The sequence below is a fragment of the Triturus cristatus genome, chromosome 3_2, assembly GCF_964204655.1.
Source record: "Triturus cristatus chromosome 3_2, aTriCri1.1, whole genome shotgun sequence".
In the NCBI taxonomy this organism is placed as follows: Eukaryota; Metazoa; Chordata; class Amphibia; order Caudata; family Salamandridae; genus Triturus; species Triturus cristatus.
This window is the reverse complement of record NC_140584.1, coordinates 527,426,152-527,450,039: the sequence shown is the minus strand read 5'-3', so window position 1 is coordinate 527,450,039 and position 23,888 is coordinate 527,426,152. Positions and strand designations below refer to the sequence as shown.

At 42.0% G+C, this 23,888-nt stretch overlaps 1 protein-coding gene across 2 annotated transcripts in view; it reads left to right on the top strand.

The window, feature by feature from the left end:
* Positions 1-23,888, top strand: part of SPON1 (spondin 1) — a 1,174,735-nt gene that overhangs the window by 1,089,595 nt on the left and 61,252 nt on the right. For both annotated transcript variants that reach the window (XM_085648231.1, XM_085648230.1), the window contains exon 12: positions 18,152-18,322. In XM_085648231.1, the coding sequence (XP_085504357.1) occupies positions 18,152-18,322 (171 nt within the window). The remainder of the gene's footprint in view (positions 1-18,151; positions 18,323-23,888) is intronic.

Genomic DNA, 23,888 nt, shown 5'->3' with positions numbered 1-23,888 from the left:
CGTTGTCCCTGTTGGGCAAAGTCTAGAGAACATGAACCTTATTTTGCTAATATACTGATTCCTATTGGTTACTATTCAAACTTTTCACCTTCACAATGTGCTTCTTGTTCAAGCCAGAAAGCCAGCTGTAAGGAATTGGGTTTCTGGTTGAGGGGGTGAAATCCTTCTCAAGATGAAACCACAATTCTTATCAGAGTGAAGTTGCTGCAGATCAGAGCTTCTAAATTCCCCCTACTTCCACGGACCGAGTAATTTCACAGTCATACGCACATACACTCACCATACGCTGGGGCCCATCACACCAACATTCATTCTATTACTCTATCCACACTGAATATATGAGAGAACTCCTAAATCAATCTGCATCTAATCTGTGGTCAATGTATCCTAATTGATTTGTCTCAAGTCATGATTTAAACATTAAGAACACATTTGAGATCTCAATAAAATGACAAAGAAATAACCACCCGACACTGGAATTCAAACAAAAGTTATTTTATCTAAATTAGTTCAAATGAAAAGTCATTCAATAGCAAAATCATTATTCTCATAGTTACCTATTCTAGCTAAATGTCGTATTTAGGTCAGGACAGGTCTCTCAGTAAAGTCTCCCGAGTCGCCGTCCTTTCAGTCAGCATCGATCCTCTTGAGCATAGGTTCAGGAAGAAGTGGCCTTAGACCCTCTCTAGCCTAACAATATTTATACTAAAACTTACACATTAAAAGTTACAAACAAGCTCCAAGCGTCCGTTGAGCAGTGCGAGCAGGAAAGGATGTTGGCTCGCAACATTTAGAAAAATCTCCGCTCTCAAATATCTCAAAAATAAAAACACGGAAAAAGGAAGCACAAACTAAATCCGCAACATTCATGGATGCTCTTCTCTGGAATTATAGTGAAGCCACCGCCAGTTTATCAAAATGTTCATTTGTGACAATTGTTCTCCTCCAAGGATATCTGGCGACAAGCCCAGAGCTGCTGTCCTTTCGTACCTCTTAGCTCAGACAGAGACCGAGGTCATATTTTCAACCATATTCAGCAAGGCCTCTCTTCACATTTCATCTACTCAAATGCAGGCTGTAAATGTCGGCCATTTCTCAACAGGCCAAAATGGGCAATCTTAATTAAAAGAAACACAAAACAACGTTACTACATCGTAATGATTATACAGTGTTAATTCCCACTAATACCCTTATGTGTACGTATTTATCTAGCCTTATGCAACATAAAGAAGCATTAAAGCATATTATTTTAAAGCGCAAACACATAACAAATAGCACTTTAGCCACACGTATTTAATTAATTTGCTCACCAACTTAATTCACGTATTAATTAAGCCATGCAATTGCATTCCCACGTGTAATTCTTTCATTAGTAAAGTTGATTAGTTAAAACGCTCGACAAAACTTAATATCTAGTAATTAATTATTAGTAATTTTAATTATGACATACAAAAATATAAGCTGATGTTCGGGTTTAAACAGAAAACCCTGCTCCAGCAATCCCCCCTTTGGTGATATATCATCACCACAAAACTCCAACCCAAAAAATGTAGTCCCCTTTTCTTAGGAGAAGATCAAATGTCTTTTTGCTTTACTAAACACCAGTTTCTTTTTCATCGTCTCTTTTAGTTTCTAAATACATACTCTCTCTAAATTCTTCTAATTCTATTTCTTGTGGGTCTCTCTTTGATCTATTTTGTCTCTTTTCAACATTTTCTTTTACTATTTTCTTTTTATTCCTCCTATATCTACAGCATAAACACCCTAATCTAAGAATCAATAAAGCAACAATCACACATGTCAATGGAAATAATATCTTACCAAAAATGGTACTACCTATCTTAGCAATAAAGTTCTTAACAGCAATCATCTTATTAGCCAATTTAGTCCAGATACTTTCAGCTTCCAGTGGTACTAATTCTTCATGCAAATCAGTAATATTTTTGATATAGACCTTTAGATCTTTGCTTTCATCAGGAATGTAAGTGCAACAATGTTGAACTTTCAGCATTCCACAGACTCCACCCTCCTTTGCCAATAGAATATCAAGGGCAAGTCGATTTTGCATAGACATGGCTCGTAAGGCAACCATCTCTGTATTTACCAATAGAAACCCTCCAGCGGTGCTTGTCGATAAGCGATCCACCACTGTTGACAGCTTCCGAATTCCATATGCATTTAATGAAATTCCCACTGCTGGAATCAAAGCTCCAAAAATATCTCCTACAATTTCTGACCAAGTTTCTCTCTTAAAGCGTGTTAGTAGATTAATTTGTTCTGCATCTTCTATTCTATCCATATGAAAGATCTTTGGAAAGACCAGGCCAACATAACATGTGCCATATCAATGGTCAGGCAACCTGTAATAAGCCTTATTCCCGCAAATATAATACAGTCCCGGGAAAACTGGATCTTTTCCTCCCTTGAATTCCCATCCCGTTGCAATAAAGTATGTATCATGACACTCACTAGTCCCAACGAAATAATTATCATATTGGGATTTCCTCCTGGTAATGCATAGTTTACCCTTCTGTGGTGCATCTAAAGCCGAAGTTGGACTGGCCCCATTCTTCAACTCCTTTCCTATCTCAATGTCCCACATTGTCTCACTCATTTTATATCCTCCTGCCTTTTCATTCATGCTCATTCTCCTTTTCTCTACCATATCTAGGAAAGCTTTTTCTTCTTCTTTTAAACTACAGGTTAAATTGTTTCTAAAAATGTAATCTAATGTTAATTCTTCTGTTTCAATAAAAATCTCACCAAAAATGTTAGCTTCTTTAGCAGGATTCAGTTTCTTATTCATAGGCAATTGCCCAAAAATTTTATCTTTATTAGACATCTCATAATCTATTTTCCCTAATAGATAAAAAATACTACTTAACACACTACATGAAATTCCATACGTAGCCGGAAGATGATGATAAGTAACTCCCTCTGAAACGGATGCAGGCAATTGCATACAGACGTAGCAATCCCTTACTTCCATTGTCTTTACATATTCATACAACAACTTTGAAAAAACATTGCTAGAAAAATCATTAATTGATCTATGCTTATGTATGTATATATTACTAATTCTAGTTGGCACTACTTTTTGTGAACTCTTCTCTATGTTAGTCATATTCTCAGTATGTATTCCTAAAGTGTCTATTGTAACTCTAAAAGTAACTAATAAAGCAAGAACACTCCATAGTAGCATCAATAATCCTGTACAGCAGCAGCACATTTTGCACCATCTTTTTAGAAAGGTACACCTACTTTGATTATTTTCTGTGTTAGCCATCTTATTACTTTGGCTGTGTCTTTTGACTTAGCCTCTACTACTCCACTACTGACTCTCTAGAACACTAGATCGCTAAAATCTGTTATTTTTTTTAACTCTTCTTCTTCACTCTTCTCCAAGTGATTCCTTTAATTCACTCAATTTGGATTTTCATCACTTTTCACTTCTTCTTCAGCAACATCAAATTGTATCAGATCCTGAATATCCTGAACATCTGTCTCTTCTCCAATGTCAGTCAAGATAACTTTCAGGATTCCAACAGTTTTCTCCTCCTCAACCACTCTCCGTAAGGTCCCCTCTGGATTTCCTTGACTTTCTGCCTCTTCTTCTTCTTCTTCAGACAGTGCCACATACGTCTATTCCGGTGACCTATACTTCTGGTTGGGTTTTCTGATTCTCTTGATCTCCTCTGGTTCTTTTGATTCCTTTTGTTTTTCACCTTTTGCTTGATTCTGACTCGACACCTCGTTCACTTGTTCAGCTTTCGATGGATTCACTCCTGTCAGTCAATATCTCAGCCTCTTTATCTTGTTAGGCCAAAGATCTCCTTTTACACTTCTTTTCTGTTTCACTTCTCTGTTGTTTCTTTCTCCAATCCAAGTTCTCTTTCTCAGAACTTGACCCTCTGGTTTCTCATTCTCACTCTCATCAGATTCAGTCTCATTTGCCTTTTGTTCATCAACAATTCTCTCTTTTTCCACAGCCTTCTTTTCCACCGATTGAGACTTCCCTACTACTGTCCCTCCTCGGGTCTCCGACACGCAATCTTCTTGCTGTCTACTTGTCCCTTCACCTAGCTTATCAGAAATGTTCCCTACACCTCCTCGGGGGTCTTCCGCAATCTGTCCCTCTCTATCTTCTTCTGACCCTACTTCTTCAGAAGTAATCTCAGGTGTATCCCCAATCTCTTCATCTAACTCAGGTGTAGTCTCTGTGGAATTGCTCTTTTCTTTTCTCTTTTCTTTTTTATTTTCTCCACTGCTTGTTGGAACTTCAGGCACTCTTACAGAATCCGAACTCTCCTCTGAGGTTCTCAATGTTCCTCTTGAAGCCTCTCTTGGTAAGAAAAAAGAATCACCTGACTCTCTTTCTGACTCTCCTTCCCCCCTTTCAGGATTCTTTTTTCTTCTCACTGTTTCAGTGTCTGCATCATCACTGGAATCTGACTCTTCAAAGTACTCTTTTCCAGTCCAATCCTTCGGATTCGGAACTCTCAGAGTATGACTTGCATGAACCCAGTTCTTCACTCCAGCACACTTCACAGCAGTTGTCGTAGTCAGAATTACTTGTCTTGGCCTTCCCCACCTTGGAACCAAGCAATTTCTTCTCCTGTGTACTTTTATTCTCACCCAGTCCCCTGGACTCAGATCATGGGCTTGCTTCTTTTCAAGAGTAGTGGCGTCTTCTCCAACCTGGTGAAACACAGAATGAACTGCGTCAGCCAGGCCTTTACAGTAATCCAAAATCATGTCATCAGTTATTGTCATCAACTTGTTGACAGGCACGAATGCATGTCTCATTGCACGTCCCATCAATATTTCATGTGGACTCAACCCTGTAGTCCTATCTGGAGTAGATCTAATAGTCATTAGCACTAGAGGCAAGACATCAGGCCATTTCATTCCAGTGGCTAAACACATCTTACCAATTCTGTTCTTTATTGTGCCATTCATTTGCTCAACAACGCCAGAAGCCTCTGGCCTGTATGCACAATGTAGCTTCTGCTGTATGCTCAGTGCTTCACAAATTAAACCCATGAGCTCATTGTAGAAGTGTCCCCCTCTGTCTGACTCAATTGTCACTGGGAACCCGTACCTAGGAATCAACTCTCTTAACAGCAACTTGGCCACTGTTATTCCATCATTTCTCCTAGTCGGATATGCTTCCACCCACCTTGAGAACAAACAGACTACCACTAGAACATACCTCAATCTATTCACTTGAGGCATTTCAATGAAATCTATTTGCATTCTGGTAAAAGGACCTCCTTCTCTGCCTATTGTTCCTAGGCTCACCACTGTCTTCTTTCCAGTATTGAACTGCTGACAAATCAAACACCTTTGACAGATGCTCTCTGCAATCAGCCTGAACTTTGCATTGTACCAGGTTTGTTTGAAGGACCTAATCATAGCATCCCTCCCCAGGTGTCCCTGGCCATGATACATTCTTGCCATTGTTGACAACATGGAATTTGGCATGACTGGTCTTCCATCCCTATAGATCCAAACATGATCCTTTTCTCTTGGAGCACAACCTGCTTTGATCCAATCTCCCATTTCCTCATCTCTTGCTTCATCCTGCAACTGTTTCACCTCATCCCATGTTTCCAGGACATTAGTAAACATCACAGAACAAAAAGACATTTCCTTCTCTCTTCCCCTGTTAATCGAATGATTGTTCTTTGCACAATACTGTGCTATATCATTTGCAAACCGATTACCAAGAGTAACAAAATCATCTCCTTGTCCATGAGCAGCACATTTTACAACTGCTAGTTCTTTAGGCAGCTGTATCGCCTCAAGCAACTTCCCAATCACTTCAGCATTCTTTATAGGAGTTCCACTCGACGTCAAGAAACCTCTCTGTAGCCAAAGCTGGCCAAAGTCATGAACCACTCCAAATCCGTACTGACTATTAGTCATCACAGTCACTCTCAAATTCTTCCCAATCTTGCAAGCTTTTGTCAATGCCACCAATTAAGCTACTTGAGCAGATCTAACTCCTTTCAAAGATGAAGCTTCCATAACTTCCATAACTTCTGAAACTTTACACACCGCATATGCTGCACTCAGCACACCTTCTTCTGTTCTCAGACACGATCCATCCACAAACAACACATGATCACTCTCAGGCAGTGGCAGATCTCTTATGTCTGGTCTCGGTTTTGTACAGTAATCAAGTACATCCAAACAATCATGATCAACATCATCTCTCACACTCACATTTTCAGCATCTGGCAAGAGTGTTACTGGATTCACATATCTCTCAAGAGTCACATTAGATGCTCCCAGAATGATTTTCTCATATTTAGTCAGCCGACTATGTGACATATATTGAGTTCTGCTTCTTGTCAAAAGAATTGCCACATCATGAGGTACGAACGCCCTTACAGGATATCCCATTATTATACCCTCACTCTGTTCCAAGCTTCTGCATGTAGCAGCTACTGCTTTCAGGCAACCTGGTAAACCCACAGCTACTGGGTCAAGTGTTGATGAGAAGTACGCAATTGGCCTTCTCAGTCGTCCATGTTTCTGGATTAACACTGAAAGTGCACATCCATTCCTCTCACTACAGTACAGTTCAAACTCCTTCTCATAGTCTGGCATCCCTAGAGCAGGAGCTTCACACAATCTGCTCTTTAATTCTTCGAATGCTGCCATTTGTTCTGCATTCAATTCCAATGGGTCTTTCACTCCACTTTTGGTCAATTTAATCAGTGGCTTTGCTATCAGGGAAAAATTACTTATCCACTGACGACAATAACCCACCATTCCCAGATACATTCTCACTTCTCTCTGGGTCATTGGGGCTCTCATTCCTCTGATAATTTTGATCCTGTCATTGGTCACTTTTCTCAGACCCTTTTCAATATTGTGTCCAAGATAATGTACTTCTTTCTTGCAAAACTGCAATTTGGCTGGAGATACCTTTAACCCTCCATCTGCCAGATGATTCAATAAAGCTATGGTATCTACTTCACAAGCCTCACGTGTCTTTGATGCCACAAGTAGGTCATCGATATACTGTACTAGTACTGAACTTTCAGGCATGATCAGACTTTCCAAAGACTTCTTTAACAACTGATTGAATATTGAAGGACTCTCTGTATATCCCTGTGGGATACGGCACCATGCCAAAATACGCTGTCCAAACCGAAATGCAAAAATCGGCTGGCTGTCATGATGCAATGGAATTGAAAAGAAAGCATGGTACAAATCAATTACCGTGTACCATTCAGCATCATGAGGAATCTGATACAAAATCACTGACGGATTTGGCACAATGGGACAGCATGATACCACAATTTTGTTAACTTTTCTCAAATCTTGCACAATCCTGAACTTCCCATTAGGTTTCTTTAGCCCCATTATTGGTGAATTACATGGGCTACTCAGTAACTCTCTCAAAACACCCTGCTGAATCATCTTGTCAATTATAGGAGTTATTCCTTCAATTATCTCTGGTGTCAATCTGTACTGTGGGATATTAGGGTAAGTTATTCCCTCTTTCACTGTAATCTTTACTGGATCTACATTATTCATCAATCCCACATCCTCTCCAGTAAAATCCCAAACTGCTGCTTTTACCGTATTCCTCAACTCTTGAGGCAAGTCATCTGGATTAAATACAGCATAGGTTCCAACAATCTCACTTTCTCTATTATCTAGAGTCATCCTGTATAAGACATCCTCATCCGGTGTCTCAAAAGCTATTCCATCCGGAGTACAAAAAATTGTGCAATTCATTTTACACAATAAGTCCCTACCTAACAAGTTCACTGGACTAGTGTCGCACACCACAAATCGGTGCATATCTGAAAATTTCCCTATCCTCACCCTTACTGGTTCAGTAAGACGAGTCTTAATCTGTGTATTAGCTACACCAACCACTTGGATTGCTTCGTCCGAGAGAGGAAGATTTCTTATATCTGCTGACCTGACAGTTGATCTCGTCGCTCCTGTGTCTACTAAAAAAGTAACACTTTCCCCATTTATTTTTCCATCTACAAATGGTCCTGCCTGGTCTATTTCTAGAGTTGCTCCAAGTATGCACTCTTCCTCCTCTCTTCGGCACCGTCAGTAGTCCCCTTCAGACTCACTCCCCTCATTCTTTAACCAGTACTGTTGTACCGGGTTTGTACGTCTCGGTTTGTTTACGTGTTCATCATTGTAGAATCCCGAGTCCTGGTTATATTTCTGGGACCCTCTATTCTGTGGCAAGGGCGGTTTTGGCTCCTGACTCTGCTGCTTGACAACCTTCTGCTGTTGCTGCTGATGATTACACCCTTCGTTCTGCACCTGTTGATTCAAGGATTGATTCTCATTACACACTAATGGTGGATTCGTACACTCGGAACTCCAATGCCCCAATTGTCCACAGTTGTGGCACGGGAACTTCTTTTTCGCCTCTTCTAGATCTCCCTTTCCTTTCCCTGTACCATATCTGGGCCTATTTCCTGGATTATTTGCTTGTTCAACAAGCTGTGCTTCTTGTCTTTCTGCAACCTTCACCTGTGCCCACATTGCTTTTTCCTTCAGCTTTCTTTGTTTTGCCTCAATTTCATCACTGAAGTATTTCGCATGTCTCAAGATCTCATCAATCTTCTTACTCTGCCAATCAACTGTATGCTCTCGAATCATCTCACTGATTTCAGGTCTCAAGCCATATACAAATCTGTATACAAAATGACTCAAATCCTTATCACCCAGGTGTTCATCTCCACTGAACTGTTTAAAAGCCAGTATCAACCTTTCATAAAAAGCATGAACTGATTCTTTTGCTTCCTGATGTGTTCGATCTATCTTAACCCAGTCTGTCTCTTTAGGGGGTACCTTATTCTTCAGGAACACAATAACCTGCTCGTACTTTTTCATAACCTCCGGGTCTGGAGCTCCTGTTTTCTGATCTCTTGGGTATTCCTTAGCAGGCCAATCTACAACTATTTTGCACTCTGCCCACAAGTCTGCTGGAACAATTATATCAAACAGACTATTCAGGTCAATCCACAGCACTTTTGACAATTTCACAAACCTGTCTACCTGCCTATACCACTCGACGGGCTTTTCTCTCAGTCGAGGAAAATCATTTGTAAATGACAAAATATCCTGTCTAGTCCATGGGACATGTACATATCCTCCTCCAGGAATCTCTCTCATAGGATAGGCATCCACTGTTTTTTCCTTTTCTCTCATGGGAAATGCTGAGTAAGTCCTGTCCACTGAATCTTCTCTTTTCTTGTACCATCTATCCTTCCACTTTTCCACATCACCCCATTTTCGCAATAAGGAAATCATTTCCTTAATCTGCCCTGTTCTGCCAACATCATTTAGATTCTCGATGTCCTTATCAGAAAAATCCACTCTGTAAGGCTTCTGTAAAGCTTTCACCTTGTCCATGTCAACTCCCATTTCACTCGCTATTCCTTTTAACCTGTCATGTGTACTCTTAGCCCTCCAGGTGATACTCTTGCACATGAATAACAACTCTCCATCATGATGATTTTTCAACATTTCTGTAGGAATTGTTCCTGCTATAAGTTCCTCCAGTTCTATGCGCAACCTTGCTACATCAATTGCCTGTGAATCTTTATCCTTCTTTTGGAGAACTTTCAACCAATCATTCAAATCCTCAGCCGTTATTTCTGTAGACTTTTTCACTGCACTCACTTGTTCTGCCATCCTCTGTGGTTCCAAAATTGATCCTCCTAAACAACCAGTATTCAATCCTGAATTAGGCTGTACATTTGACTCTCCACCACATGTGTCATGTCTCAACTGTCTCAAATGATTTTCTCCCGTCCTCATTCCTGACTCTCCCGAAGAACCAACCAAACCATTTCCTACATATGGAACTGTTAAACCATTTTCACCCATTCTTTGCTTATCAAAAATAGGCATAACCGGACCTATGGTTACAGGCACTGTAACAGCTTCTAGATTCTTTGTCAATTCCCTAATCTTCTCTGTCAACTCGGATGTGGTTCTTGCTAACTCTCTTGTTTTTTCATCCCCGATTGCACTCTCTCTCTCTCGCTCTCTCTCCCTTTCCCTTTCCGTGAAAGAGCTACCACTTTTCAAATCAGGTGTCGCAACTTCTGTTTTAATGATTCTCAAAGTATCTCTTACTGGAGTAACAACTGGTATTCTCACTTCTGGTTCTGGTCTATATGGAGGTGGTCTCTTGTAAATCATGTCATCTAAGACTTCATCCTCATAATCATTAGCCCCATACCTCCTCAATTCTGCATCAGGTACCTTTTCCATACCCTTCCTTACTTCTGCTTCCTCAACAGTCCTCATCGGATATAGACCCTCTGACATACTAGCATCTCGCCATCTCCTCATTCGATCATGATGAGTTTCACGATCATATTTTCTCCCAAAAATATACCTATAATTACCTCCACTCCTCTGCTTTTCTCGCTCATGCACCTCATCTTCCCATTCCACCAATGCCTCGAACTGTGTCGGCCTTGGTCTAGGCTCTAGACACATCATCTTTTCCCGTAAATTTCTCAACACGGCCAAATTAAATGAACCATGTTCCGGGAACGCTAAAACACCATCTTCCTTAGTGTACTTAGCCCAATTGTCTAACCAAATACATGTATGATACCCATATTTCGCAACCATGAAGGATGCAGGGGTTCTTGTCGGAGGTAGTAATTCACCTTCTCTAGTTATTATGTCCTTATCCTTGTCGAACCACTTTTTAATTTTACCAAACAAGGATTTCTTCTTCTTTTCCTCCGTTTGGTAATACATTTTCGCGTTTACCACAACCCTCTAGTCCTTTCCGCAACTGTACGATCTTTTGTCCAATAACAGCGCGACTCACACCAACGCACCAATCCCGGAGCGTCTACGTCACCCTGTACTCCTTCCAATCTCTGCGCGGCTCACACCAACGCACCAATCACAGCGCTTTCGCTGTTCTAACCCACTGTCCAATCACAGCGCGGTCTTTCTGACGTCAACAGTCGCTGCAGTCGCTTCTACTCTTGTCTCCTGTCACTCGTCTACCCCTCCTTTACAAAGCCTTCTCAGTAGACTCTGTTTCAGATTCTACAAAACTATTAGTTACAACATAAAAACATCTCCATTGTCTGCTCCGCTCACCACAGAATAGTAAAGACCTTTTTCACAAGAATCCCGCTTTTCTCTAGAACAGCGCATACCTCTGCTCTACCACGGAATTATTACTTTCGTTGACACAGTAGCACATCCCTCTACTCTGCCCTTCTAACATGCATCCATTAACTGTTTTCTCCCGGAATGTTCCTAGGAGTTTCACAATCAATTAAATGCCCAATCATTCACGCACTTCCACACTAGAAAATGTAGCACATCCACACAGAATCCTGCCTTTCCCGAGAACAGCGAACAGTCTGTCCCACTACAGAATTATAACACACGTTAACCAAGCAGCGCTTACCTCTGCCCAGTCCTTCAAACAAGCTCAGAGAATACCTATTACTTCTCCAGCAGTAAGCTTTAACGGCAAACCTTACGAATCCCTGGGACTTAAAACCAGAGTTTCACAGATAACCTTTCGCTACCATACACACTCCTCTTATACAGAAAATATGTCTCTAGTAGTAACACACGACGATGTCACTGAATCGAACCCAGACAATGCGACGCGTAACTTCAATTGTCACACGCTTTTCCCTGCATACATACAGGGCCAACAATCCCTTCTTTCCCGAGAGCAGCACTCACTTCCCTCTGCCCTACTATGGAACCGTCACCGACTCCCTACGTCCCAGAAGCCGTACATACTACATAGAACTCTATACGACGACTTCAACATTTAGTGTTAGTACATGTATTAACAATAGTCAATAAATCAATAAATCCAAAAACCTATGTACAAGCAATCTATCAGAATAATCAAAACCATCATACTGCTACCAGGAAACTGCTGCAGACCAGAGCTTATAAATTCCCCCTACTTCCACGGACCGAGTAATTTCACAGTCATACGCACATACACTCACCATACGCTGGGGCCCATCACACCAACATTCATTCTATTACTCTATCCACACTGAATATATGAGAGAACTCCTAAATCAATCTGCATCTAATCTGTGGTCAATGTATCCTAATTGATTTGTCTCAAGTCATGATTTAAACATTAAGAACACATTTGAGATCTCAATAAAATGAAAAAGAAATAACCACCCGACACTGGAATTCAAACAAAAGTTATTTTATCTAAATTAGTTCAAATGAAAAGTCATTCAATAGCAAAATCATTATTCTCATAGTTACCTATTCTAGCTAAATGTCGTATTTAGGTCAGGACAGGTCTCTCAGTAAAGTCTCCCGAGTCGCCGTCCTTTCAGTCAGCATCGATCCTCTTGAGCATAGGTTCAGGAAGAAGTGGCCTTAGACCCTCTCTAGCCTAACAATATTTATACTAAAACTTACACATTAAAAGTTACAAACAAGCTCCAAGCGTCCGTTGAGCAGTGCGAGCAGGAAAGGATGTTGGCTCGCAACATTTAGAAAAATCTCCGCTCTCAAATATCTCAAAAATAAAAACACGGAAAAAGGAAGCACAAACTAAATCCGCAACATTCATGGATGCTCTTCTCTGGAATTATAGTGAAGCCACTGCCAGTTTATCAAAATGTTCATTTGTGACAATTGTTCTCCTCCAAGGATATCTGGCGACAAGCCCAGAGCTGCTGTCCTTTCGTAACTCTTAGCTCAGACAGAGACCGAGGTCATATTTTCAACCATATTCAGCGAGGCCTCTCTTCACATTTCATCTACTCAAATGCAGGCTGTAAATGTCGGCCATTTCTCAACAGGCCAAAATGGGCAATCTTAATGAAAAGAAACACAAAACAACGTTACTACATCGTAATGATTATACAGTGTTAATTCCCACTAATACTCTTATGTGTACGTATTTATCTAGCCTTATGCAACATAAAGAAGCATTAAAGCATATTATTTTAAAGCGCAAACACATAACAAATAGCACTTTAGCCACACGTATTTAATTAATTTGCTCACCAACTTAATTCACGTATTAATTAAGCCATGCAATTGCATTCCCACGTGTAATTCTTTCATTAGTAAAGTTGATTAGTTAAAACGCTCGACAAAACTTTATAACTAGTAATTAATTATTAGTAATTTTAATTATGACATACAAAAATATAAGCTGATGTTCGGGTTTAAACAGAAAACCCTGCTCCAGCAAAGTCACAAGCAAACCCTAAATTAACCTGTGCTCAACCTGGCACAGAGCAGTCAGGCTTACCTCAGGAGCAATGTGTAAAGTATTTGTGCAGTACTTCAATCAGTAACATAGTGAACACACACAACGAAAGGAGCCTATGAAAGAGTTAGACAAAAAATAGACATTTTAATTAAAAATGACAAAAATCCAATCAGTAGATCTGAAGATATTAAATTTTCAGTAAAAATAGCACCAAAAGCTGCAACTGTGGATATTTGGTCACATCAGACCGGGACAAAGTCACAAGTTCAGGCCAACTGTGGTGGAGCACAGGCTGGCTACAGAGACCCAGTTAGGCCAGCCGAACAAAGTACCTTCAATCCTGGTTTGCTGAGTGTTGAAAGGATCCGCATTGAAGATGCATCACGCAGCCGAAGTGATGTGTCAGTTCTGAGATGCAACAAGGCTGCGGTGCGAGGTCCTGTTGCTTCACTTCATTGCCAAAGAACCTGTCGACAAGGACTTGCGATGCGCAGTTCAGAGTCAGGGTTGTGTTACACAGTCTGGGTGATGCTTGGCTTCTAAAGAGCTGTGAGACTGCAATGTGAAGTCCGGCATTGTTGTCGAGGCTGCCGTTGACAAGAGATGCGAAGGTTTGCACCGAGGATGTGTTGTGCACTGGAGGTTCTGAATGCAAAGCAGGCTGCGGCAGCAATGCGAGTCTGAGAGACGGGTGCAATTCACACAGCAGTGGAGATGCGTTGGTTCTCCTCGGAGTTGCGCTGCGCAGAAGAGGAGATCCAACAGGTCTGCTGGATCCAGCGAGGCTGGTAGAGCACCTTGAGCCCACTTCCAAGGGCCCAGAATTGGGGTGGCCCCACTTGACAATATAGACCCACAGATGTCAGAGGGCCAGATGTACGACCCACCAATTTGCGACTCACAAATTGTGTCACATTTGCGACTCGCAATTTGCGACTCACAAATTGGGATGCACAACAGTGTCTCAGACACTGTTTGCAATTTCTATTGGGGTGGCAAATGGCATGCCTCATTAATATTAATGAGGCAGGCGCAATTTATGACCCCATTAAGAATGGCTTGCACTCACAGGAACGGTGAAAAAAGGGTTGTACATCTGGCCCAGAGTCTCCTGGTACAGGTGGAAGGTTTTTGGAGCCTTCTGTCCCTGAGGCTCAAATCAGGAGGCTAGCCAACTAGCCCTTGGAGTCACTCTGGGGCTTTGGGTTCAAGAGATGTAAGTCCAGTACTTCTCAGCCAGGCAGGGCGGAAGGAGCCATCAAGTCATTACAGCAAAGCAGTAGCACAGCAAAGCAGTATATCAGCACAGCAAGGCAGTAGTCCAGCACAGTGCAGTTTAGCAGAGTGGAAGTCCTTCAGCCGCACAGTCCTTCTTTCTGGCAAAGTATCCAAAGGTCCAGAAGTGTACTGAAGTGGTGGTGTCTGAGGTCCAGTATTTATACCCAATTGGCCTTTAGTGAAGTCCCCAGGCATCCTGCCTTCCCTGTCCTGGCTCCAGACTAATTACAGGGGGTATTCAGCCCTTAGTGTGGAGTCAGGACACAGCCTATTCAGGTGTGGGTGGGGCTGTGTCCAACTCCTCCCTCTCATCCTGCCAGTGATGGCCCATCCAGGCACACCAAAGTACTTAATTGTGTGTGGGTGTCTGGGGGGAATACACAAAGCCCAAATGAGGAATTGTGCTGTTGGGAGAACCGCGTTTTGGCTGATAATTTACTGTGCATTACTGGTGTTCACATGTAGGGAAGATCATTTGGCATAGATCGGAGGAGATGTGAGATTGAGAGTTAAATTGAAGGAGTTGTCTTGTTTTCTGTTTTTATCTCCCATAGGTAGTAAATGGCGTATGTGTTAATGATGGGGGGAGAGGGTTAGTGTCCACTGTAAGAGCTCTGAATGCAACACTAAAGGATTGGTCTCTCTAAAATGGATATTGCTGGTTAGAGACTCCTTCGATTAGTGTTCTTATTTAGGTGAGCTATATGGAAAGCCTGTTGTGAATGTATTTGCGGATACCTGAGTCAATGTGATATTTTGGTTGAGTCTTGGGGCACATAGGAGTTGGGAGTATATGATTTTAATGGGCTATTCTTGGTCTCTGTTTTGCTAACTGTTAATTAAAGAGAACGAACAGTGAGGTAATGTTCTTCTTTGTGTTAGGTAGCCTTCTTTTGATGTTAAAATGTAGGTGTTTGCGCAGGTGGGAAAGTAGCAGGTTTGCAATACAGCTAAGATATGATATGTATATGGTATGTTTTAATTTCACAATATCATGAGAGACTTGGGCTGCAGGGTTGAATTATTCCTTTCAAGTATAATGGGAGAATCCACCATCAATAGACTATCAAGCCTAGCAATTGTGGCAAGTGAGATTAATGGGAAGATGTTCAAGAGGGTAGAATATATTATAATATTTCTCAATACTGAAAAATCAATGGACACCCCCAAAAACTGAGCATTATTCCGTTCAAAACATGTATACAAGAGCATGATGCAACTGGATTTTTATGGTGGTAATGAACACTATGGTCAGTTAGAAGCCAACTATCCATATTTACAATTCTAGTAAGGTGAATTTCACGACAGTTTATATTTGAACTTCTTTACCTTCATTGTTCTCTTCATGGTACCGCTACAGAAAAAGGTAAGCAAGTTTGAGAGTTAAAGGCAAGCATCATTTTTTTCTGATCATCTTCCTAGTCATTTACACGTCTGGAAATACAGAAAAATTCATGAGATGAACAAGAAAGTGAGACTAAATTGAAACCGAAACAGTGTAAATAAAGGAGAACTCTCCAAGTGGAAGACCAATGAATGATCCTCATGTCTAAGAGAGCAATTCCTGCAACCCAAAGTTGCCAATAATATATTTCTGCCACACCTACCAAATGAGGCTAACATTCTATCAGAGTGCCAATTCAAGGAAATTGTGGTGCATTTAAACAATTATATATGCAAAACAATATGGGCCTGGTTAGAATGTTGGTCGGTAAGCCTCTGACCGCTCGTCGGAGGATTACCGACCGACATCCTTGGTTTGAAGTCTGACCGCTGTGTTTCAATGACGGTGGTCAGAGCCCAAACCTGGCGGTCAATCCGACTGGCTCCGGACGGGCTCAAGGAGCACGTTGGCCAGTCTAAACTGCCTCCTAATCCCTTGTGCACGGCGTATCTGCTGTCGGGATTATGATGTTGGTTTCCGACAGGCTTTCCATGTCGGGCTTTCTGACATATAAAGCCTGTCGGAAAGCGACTTTGGGGGCCCCTAGCAGGCCCCCCTCCTTCTGGGTCCTCCGGTTGGGGGCCGAGGGGGTACCCATGGTGCCCCCTGTAAATTCCTCATGGCGCTTGCCACTTGGTGCAGAGGTTTACAGTAACTTCAGTTTTTCTATGTGAGCTTGTTCTAAAGCCAGTTTTCGCCCACCGCACAAACTTCCATAGGGAAATAGGAGCTTGAGACCCAACCATGTGTGGTCGCATCGCAATTGCGGTTTCGGACCGCCGACCTGAGGTCGGTCAGTTCCAAAACTGCTCAGATGTCGGTCTGAGGCAACTCCGACCGACATCATAATCAAGACCTTTGTCTTAACCAAACAAACTAAACCAAATCACAGCCCAATCATACTTTATTGATCAAATTACAAACTCAATCATTCAACATACTTGTGGCATCACAAGTAATCAATCATTAAAGAAAAGATTACAGTCCCAAAACTGTATGACCTTTATTTCTGTAACAGTTATTCCTGGACATGAAGAGCACTGCAGATGAAACAATTAATCCAAAATGGTTTGCAGGAGTTTGACCTTTGGGGCTCAGGGAATTTAGAGGTAATTAGCAATGCCTTGTTTAATATTTAAAACGTATGTTTCTTTAAATAGCTTATTGAGAAACATATGATGTCTCCATATCCAAGAGGGTATTCACCTGATTATGACCAACAGAAAGATCACAATGTTTTCATACATTGCCAAGTCTGTAAAATGTTCTAAAAGTGATAAACACTTAGGGGCAAATTGCAAATAAGTAATGTTTTTCTTATCCCAAATGGGAGAACCATGTCCTGACGAAGCTTTGGTGTGAGGCTAACAGTAGTAGAGTTTCACAGGACCAAATCATTTTAATACTTGTACCCACCAACAAGTAAAAGTAAATCACTAAAAGCCTGGACACCTTATATATGCACAGACAAACTCACTACAAATATTAGGCTCATACTCAGCAACATACAGTATTGGTTGGGCGAGAAGAACACTTGCGAGGCAGATTTAGGGTGAGTCCAGTTATTTCTGATAATGTCTTAATACGTTATCAATACTTTACCAATAAGATATTTTACTTTTTCTGCATTTTCCGAATTCCCAGTAGCATTAGATTTAATAAATGTATCATTGGTGTGGGAGAAATGGACGAAAACCAACATTGATCAATATGTAGGGACTTAATAAGAGGAGGGCTGTAATGGACCTCTACCAAACATCTGTATGAGTTCCTTCCACAGCAAGGTGTGTTCCCGGTGAAGGAACCACCACCAGTTCACTCTCAGGAAATTGCAGGCAGAGAGAGTGTAACACTAAATCCAACTTACTGATAGGTACTGATAGATTTACTGATAGTGTATGCTGTTTTCTCAGTTCTGATAAGTGCGTTTTACATTCCTTGGTGAAAGTTCTATATTGTATGGCACAGTCCTCAATATATTAGATATATTCTTTACATTTCAAAAAAAGATGCCCAAATGCGCATTCCTTCCTATCAATCTGATTGAGTAAAAAAAAAAAGAAAATCTTTTGACATTTCATGCAATCATGCACTTTCTAATATTCAGGGTAATGGCATGTTGCTGATGTATGTTTATGGCTGCTTCGTGCAAAACATTTAGGATATTTCTTTTTTCATAGATGGGTCTACGTGTATGATGTCAGAGTGGATTACCTGGTCACCATGTAGTGCCACTTGTGCGAGTGGGGTGAGGTCGAGAGAAAGATATGTGAAGCAGTTCCCTGATGATGGTTCTGTATGTAAAGTGCCCACTGAAGAAACAGAACCTTGCATTGTAAATGAAGAGTGTGGTAAGTATCCACTTTAATATTGTAAGAAAGAATGGATGGTTACATATTTAAAATATTTGCTTTATATGTGTTCCTTGCAAAAAGTGTGATAAGCTTCATATATAAAGAATAATCATAAAACCAATGCAGTTCTAGTTAACAGTAAATTGTAACATATTTAGTGGACTATTGGGCATCCAAGTTTGTAGTGTATTTATAATAGTAGCCACCTGCATCCTTACCTCTGCTACTCTGCCTTCTGTGTTTATGGTTCTTAAGTAATATTCGTGTCTGTTGGTGACAGTTCTTGATGCAGTTTTCCACAGCAGCCCTTATGGTGCCCTAAATTCATTTCACATCACTGACCAGACTTCTCATTAAGGCCCTCCTTACGATGCCGGTTGGACGAGCGTCCGACCAACCTCGTAGCTGGTATGGGACCGCCCGACAAGGAGTCAGAGGTCCCACCTGCTGAAAAACATAGAGCCGGAATTAACCCTTTAATAGGGTGTGGGAACGCCGGTTCTTGATCTCATCTGATTATCTACAAGAACCTACTCAGGTCGCCAGGATCTTTTTACTTGCAGAATAGTGTAGAGGGAAGAAACACAATTATCAAATCGTATTTACCGCAATTTGACATCTCAGAAAAGAAGACTCATAATCTGGGAGGTTGACCTTTTATTATCAGCAAAAACATCTGAATATATAGGCACCTCAATACAAGGCACAAAAGATAAATGGGGACTAATACAAATGCTAGTCTACGAAGTATCCGCATACGACTAAAGATAAACAGGATTACAGCTTCCAAAAGCATCAAGTACCCTATGGCCACTGTGATATCAAAGTTTACAGTCATGAATCAAATCAATTCTGTCCCTACTCTATTCTAAGGTGACATCTCTACTCAACATTCCCTTCCAGGTGAGGATCGCATAAAAGGTGTCAGCAGTGAAACTTCCTAAGAAGTCTTCACCATATGAGAGCTCGATCTATAATGCTCCTTTCCGTCCCTCTCCTAAGTCTCGTCTGCCCAACCCACGGGGCTCTGTCCCTAATACAAAAACCCCAAAAAGCTGTACACGCCCTTCAGCACACCCCTTCAGGCAGCTTCTTCCTTCAGTAGATTTTCATTTGGATCCTTTCATCTTCCTTTCCACGAATTCGACCTTGGGTCCCAGGCCTTCTCTGTACCAGGAGTTGCAACTTTACGTTCCAATCCACTCCCTTCATGTCTACTCCTTCTGTCTCCATTCCATTTGAACAAAGACTCATTCTAACTAACGAGCTACATGGCCTTGTACCTGCAGCCAAATGCTGAACAGAAAAAAAACCCTAACATCATGAGGTTTCACAACTTACGGCATTTTAAGCTTTGCTAAAATCCTGTCGTCCTAATAAAGCATGGCTAAAATAAACGAAGGCCTACACTTTATATATATGGTTAGGCCTCAAACTAAACACACTACAATTACCAATTCTAATTATTCGTCTCATACTGAAGAGAACTACCTTCTTCGTTCCTCTAACATGACTTAATGTCTCTTTATGCATGACATTATTATACTAAGCATTACACATACACCAATGCGTTTCAGAATAACTGGTGGCCTTTCTCTTCTCTCGAGGCCTGTTTACATTTCTACTTTCTATTTCAATGAATACATTTCCATTATTCTTGGATAACATGCTCAGTTATATGCAGGTGCTGACTAACAATGAATATGGTGCACCCCTACAATTTTCGCATCAGCAACGCTCTATCAGTTCCCCCCTTTGATGACAACTTGTTATCACACAAATCCATTCATACAGAGGTGGTAACCATCCCAATATGTCGGAAACCCTCCATTCTTTTTAGGTCCTGATACTGATTATCTTGCATATGGGCCATTCGTCTTTCATATCCCCTGAGAATCCTCTCAGCTTTGTTTCCTCAGTACCACTTGTACGCTCTCACAAGTCCCCACAAACAGATCACACAAACCACCACAATCAGGATTGGTTTCAGCACATATCCAAGAATTCCCTTCCCTAAATCTGCAAACCAGCTTCCCACATGTCCAAATCCTTTCCCAATCTTCTCCCACACATTCTCTTCTGCCAATATTGCAGCTTCTTCATGAAGTGTGGTAATGTTGACTATATATTTCCTCAGCTCTTTGCTGTTGTCTGGAATATACGTGCAACATTCTTGAACCTTCAACAATTTACAGACACCGCCCTCTTTTGCCAATAATACGTCTAATGCAAGACGATTTTGTAAAACCATTGTCTTGATCGATAACATTTCTCCATCCACCAGCAACAATGACTTCGCTGTATTCATTGACAACTCATCAACCACAGTTGCCAACTTTTGTATTTTCACATCATTCAAAACCACACCCAGACCGGGTATGATTGCTCCAAAGATATCACCAATCACAGCTCCTGCACTTGCATCTCTCCGTGCTCTAGAGTGGTGTCCTGTCTCTAGCAGAGTCAAATCCTCGGCATGGTAAATCTTTGGAAAAATAACAGCCAAATAACAAGTCCCGTACCACTGCTCAGGCAACCTCACGTATGCATTCCTTCCACACACGTAATACACTGTCGGGATGACCTGTATCTGACCCTGCAAAAAGTTCTTAGCCGAATCTTCCAAACTAAAGGTATGGGCACATGTGCTATGTCCAACCCAGATTTTGTCCTTGTCCGACTGCGGACGAGCAACACACAGATTTCCCCTCTGTACTTGATCTAGATTTATGGGTCCATAACTTCCCCTTGACTTATGCAGTTTCTCTTCCTCTGTCCAATCTGTTGACTTCTTTCACCCATCCTTCTCTTGGGTAAATTTTCTATATCTGTCTTCAACTTGGCCAATAAATTTCTTTTCAGTGTCTGACACTGCACATGTCAAATTATTTCTATGTGCATAAGCAGTATCCAAACTTTGAGTCGGTATGAAATAAGTCCGAAGTCTTTCTTGTGACTTGCAATAATCATACTTATTCAAATGCTTAAACGCTGGTACATCAGGAAGTACTGTGTCATAATTAGAGAAATAGTACTCAAACTGTTTCCTTTCATAAAACAGACTAAGCAATAGACTGCAAGAAATCCCATACGTCAATGGAAGGTGATGGTATCTAATACCCTCATCTACAGAAGCGGGCAACTGCATGCACACATAGCAATCTTTTGCATCCATCGCATCAACGTACTCATACAACAATTTCGCATATGCATTGAGCTTGAAGTCACCTCTCGACAAATCCATATGTAGCATACGACTCTCTTCTATCATCATCGCCCTTTTATCTCCTGAGATATCCTTCTCGGTACTGGGAGTAACAGGTGTAGGTGTTCCCAGCATCTTCCCCTCTTCCCTGTGGGCCACTGCATACGAAGTTATGACTACTGCAAATATAACAGCTATGACTACTACTAAAAGTGTACCTATCACTGTCTTCGCCCTACGGTGTGAATTTCTAGGCTCTGCCATTTTTCCCCCACGCTCAGAATCCAGTTCAATAATAATGGGCGAGAGTCTGTTCCTCATTCAAGCTTGTATCTCAATGCAACAATTATCCCCTATAGCTAATTTTTCTTCTAATGTTCAGTTCTCTACTTTCTTTCGGATCAGCAAAGGCTCCCTTCTTTTAGCTCCTTCTCGACAAAGTTCATCTCTAATCCAAAATAACTGCAGGTCCCAACAGCTCTAGGACTCCTTGCAAAATTTCAAGTTTGAGAGTTTTCAGTTCTTGGGGAGAAGGTACAACTGCAAAGTTCGGGAAAGCCAATGTATCCAAAATCAGACCACGAATGTTACTCAGGAGTGGCGGATCTGGAATAAAGAGAGTCAGTACTCCCTCGATCTCCAAACCTGGGATCTTCAGCAACACTTCCGCCCTCAGATGCGGTGGACCGCTGACCAGAGTAATTGACCTCAGCCTCCCCGTACTCATCGGTCCTAGCATTCGTTGCTAAGTACGTCCACTCAGGTGAAGCGTATCTGTGACACGGTACTCTGGCTCTCCTCGACCTTCTCGGAGCTTCCGGATCTTGTTCTTCCTCACTCTGCTCTGGCACCTCCGATACTGGGGCAAGATCCCTTCTCGGTGTCCCTCTCGAATTTACCCGTCTCAGACTCACGGGCCAAACTCTTTCTGCTTCTGAGACACCCCTGCTCTCCCTTCTGATACCCCGTGCACTACTTTCTTCTTCGGCAGAATTTGGCTCCACTCCGCCGAATACACCTTCTTCCGCTTCTGGTTCTGATTCGGAGTTTCTCTCACTCTCGCTTACAGCTTGTTCCAGTGCACAACCAGCTGTGTCAGCCACCCTTACTGCTTGACTTGCCCTCTCAGATGGCCCTGCCACCTCAGCTGGGTTTTCGCTCACGAGAGGGGCTGTATCTTCCAAGGGTGCTGAAACTCTACGGGTATGGGAGGCATGCACCCAGTTCGGTAGTCCCCCACACTTCACTGCAGTATTTGTAACCAGAATAATCTGGAAGGGGCCTCTCCAGCGAACGTCCAAGCAACTCTTCCTCACGTGCTTCCGTACCAACACCCAGTCTCCTGGGCACAGGTCGTGGCACAGATCACTTGCGGCTGGAACAGCTACCACCTGCACCTGCTGGGACACAGAATGAACCACATCAGCCAGGCCTTTACAGTAGTCGAGAATTACATCATCAGTGATATTTATCAATGCAGAGGCTGGTATTGCTGGCACACGCATCGCTCTCCCCATCAATATTTCATGGGGCGACAATCCAGTTCTCCTATCTGGCACACTTCGGAGACTCATAAGAACCAAAGGTAAGGCATCTGGCCACTTCAGAGGAGTTGAGGAGCACACTTTTGCCATTCGGGCCTTCAATGTCCCATTAACTTGTTCTACTATCCCAGAAGCCTCTAGTCGATAACTGCAATGTAACCTTTGATCTATGTTCAGAGCAGCACAAAGCAACTTCATTAGTTCACTGTGGAAATGCGTTCCTCTGTCCGATTCCAAAGAGGTCGGGAACCCGAACCTCGGGATGAGCTCTCTCAACAGTAACTTAGCTACAGTTAGAGTATCACACCTGCGTGTCGGGTAAGCCTCCACCCATCTAGAAAAGACACACACTACAACTAATATGTATCTCAACCCATTACACTTTGGCATCTCAATTAAATCTAACTGCATCCTGTTGAAAGGGCCACCTGACCTCCCTATGTGACTCATTGTCACAGCTGTCCTTTTCCCTACATTCATTTGTTGACAGGTGACACATCTCTGACATACAGCTTCGGCTGCTGCCCGAAACTTCGTATTGTACCATGTTTGACGAAACACTCGCACCATCGCATCCCTGCCAAGATGCACAGCACCATGTATCAATCGTGCCATTGGATTTAACAGACATTCCGGTAACACCGCTCTTCCATCACTCGAAACCCAAACATCCACATCTCCCTTCTCACATCCAGCTCGCACCCAACTATCCCGCTCCTGGTCAGACACCTCGTCTTGCAATTGTTTTAACTCTTCCCATGTATCGGCCATCGCCAACATCACACTGAGGTCAGTTGTTTCTTGATTTCCCCTT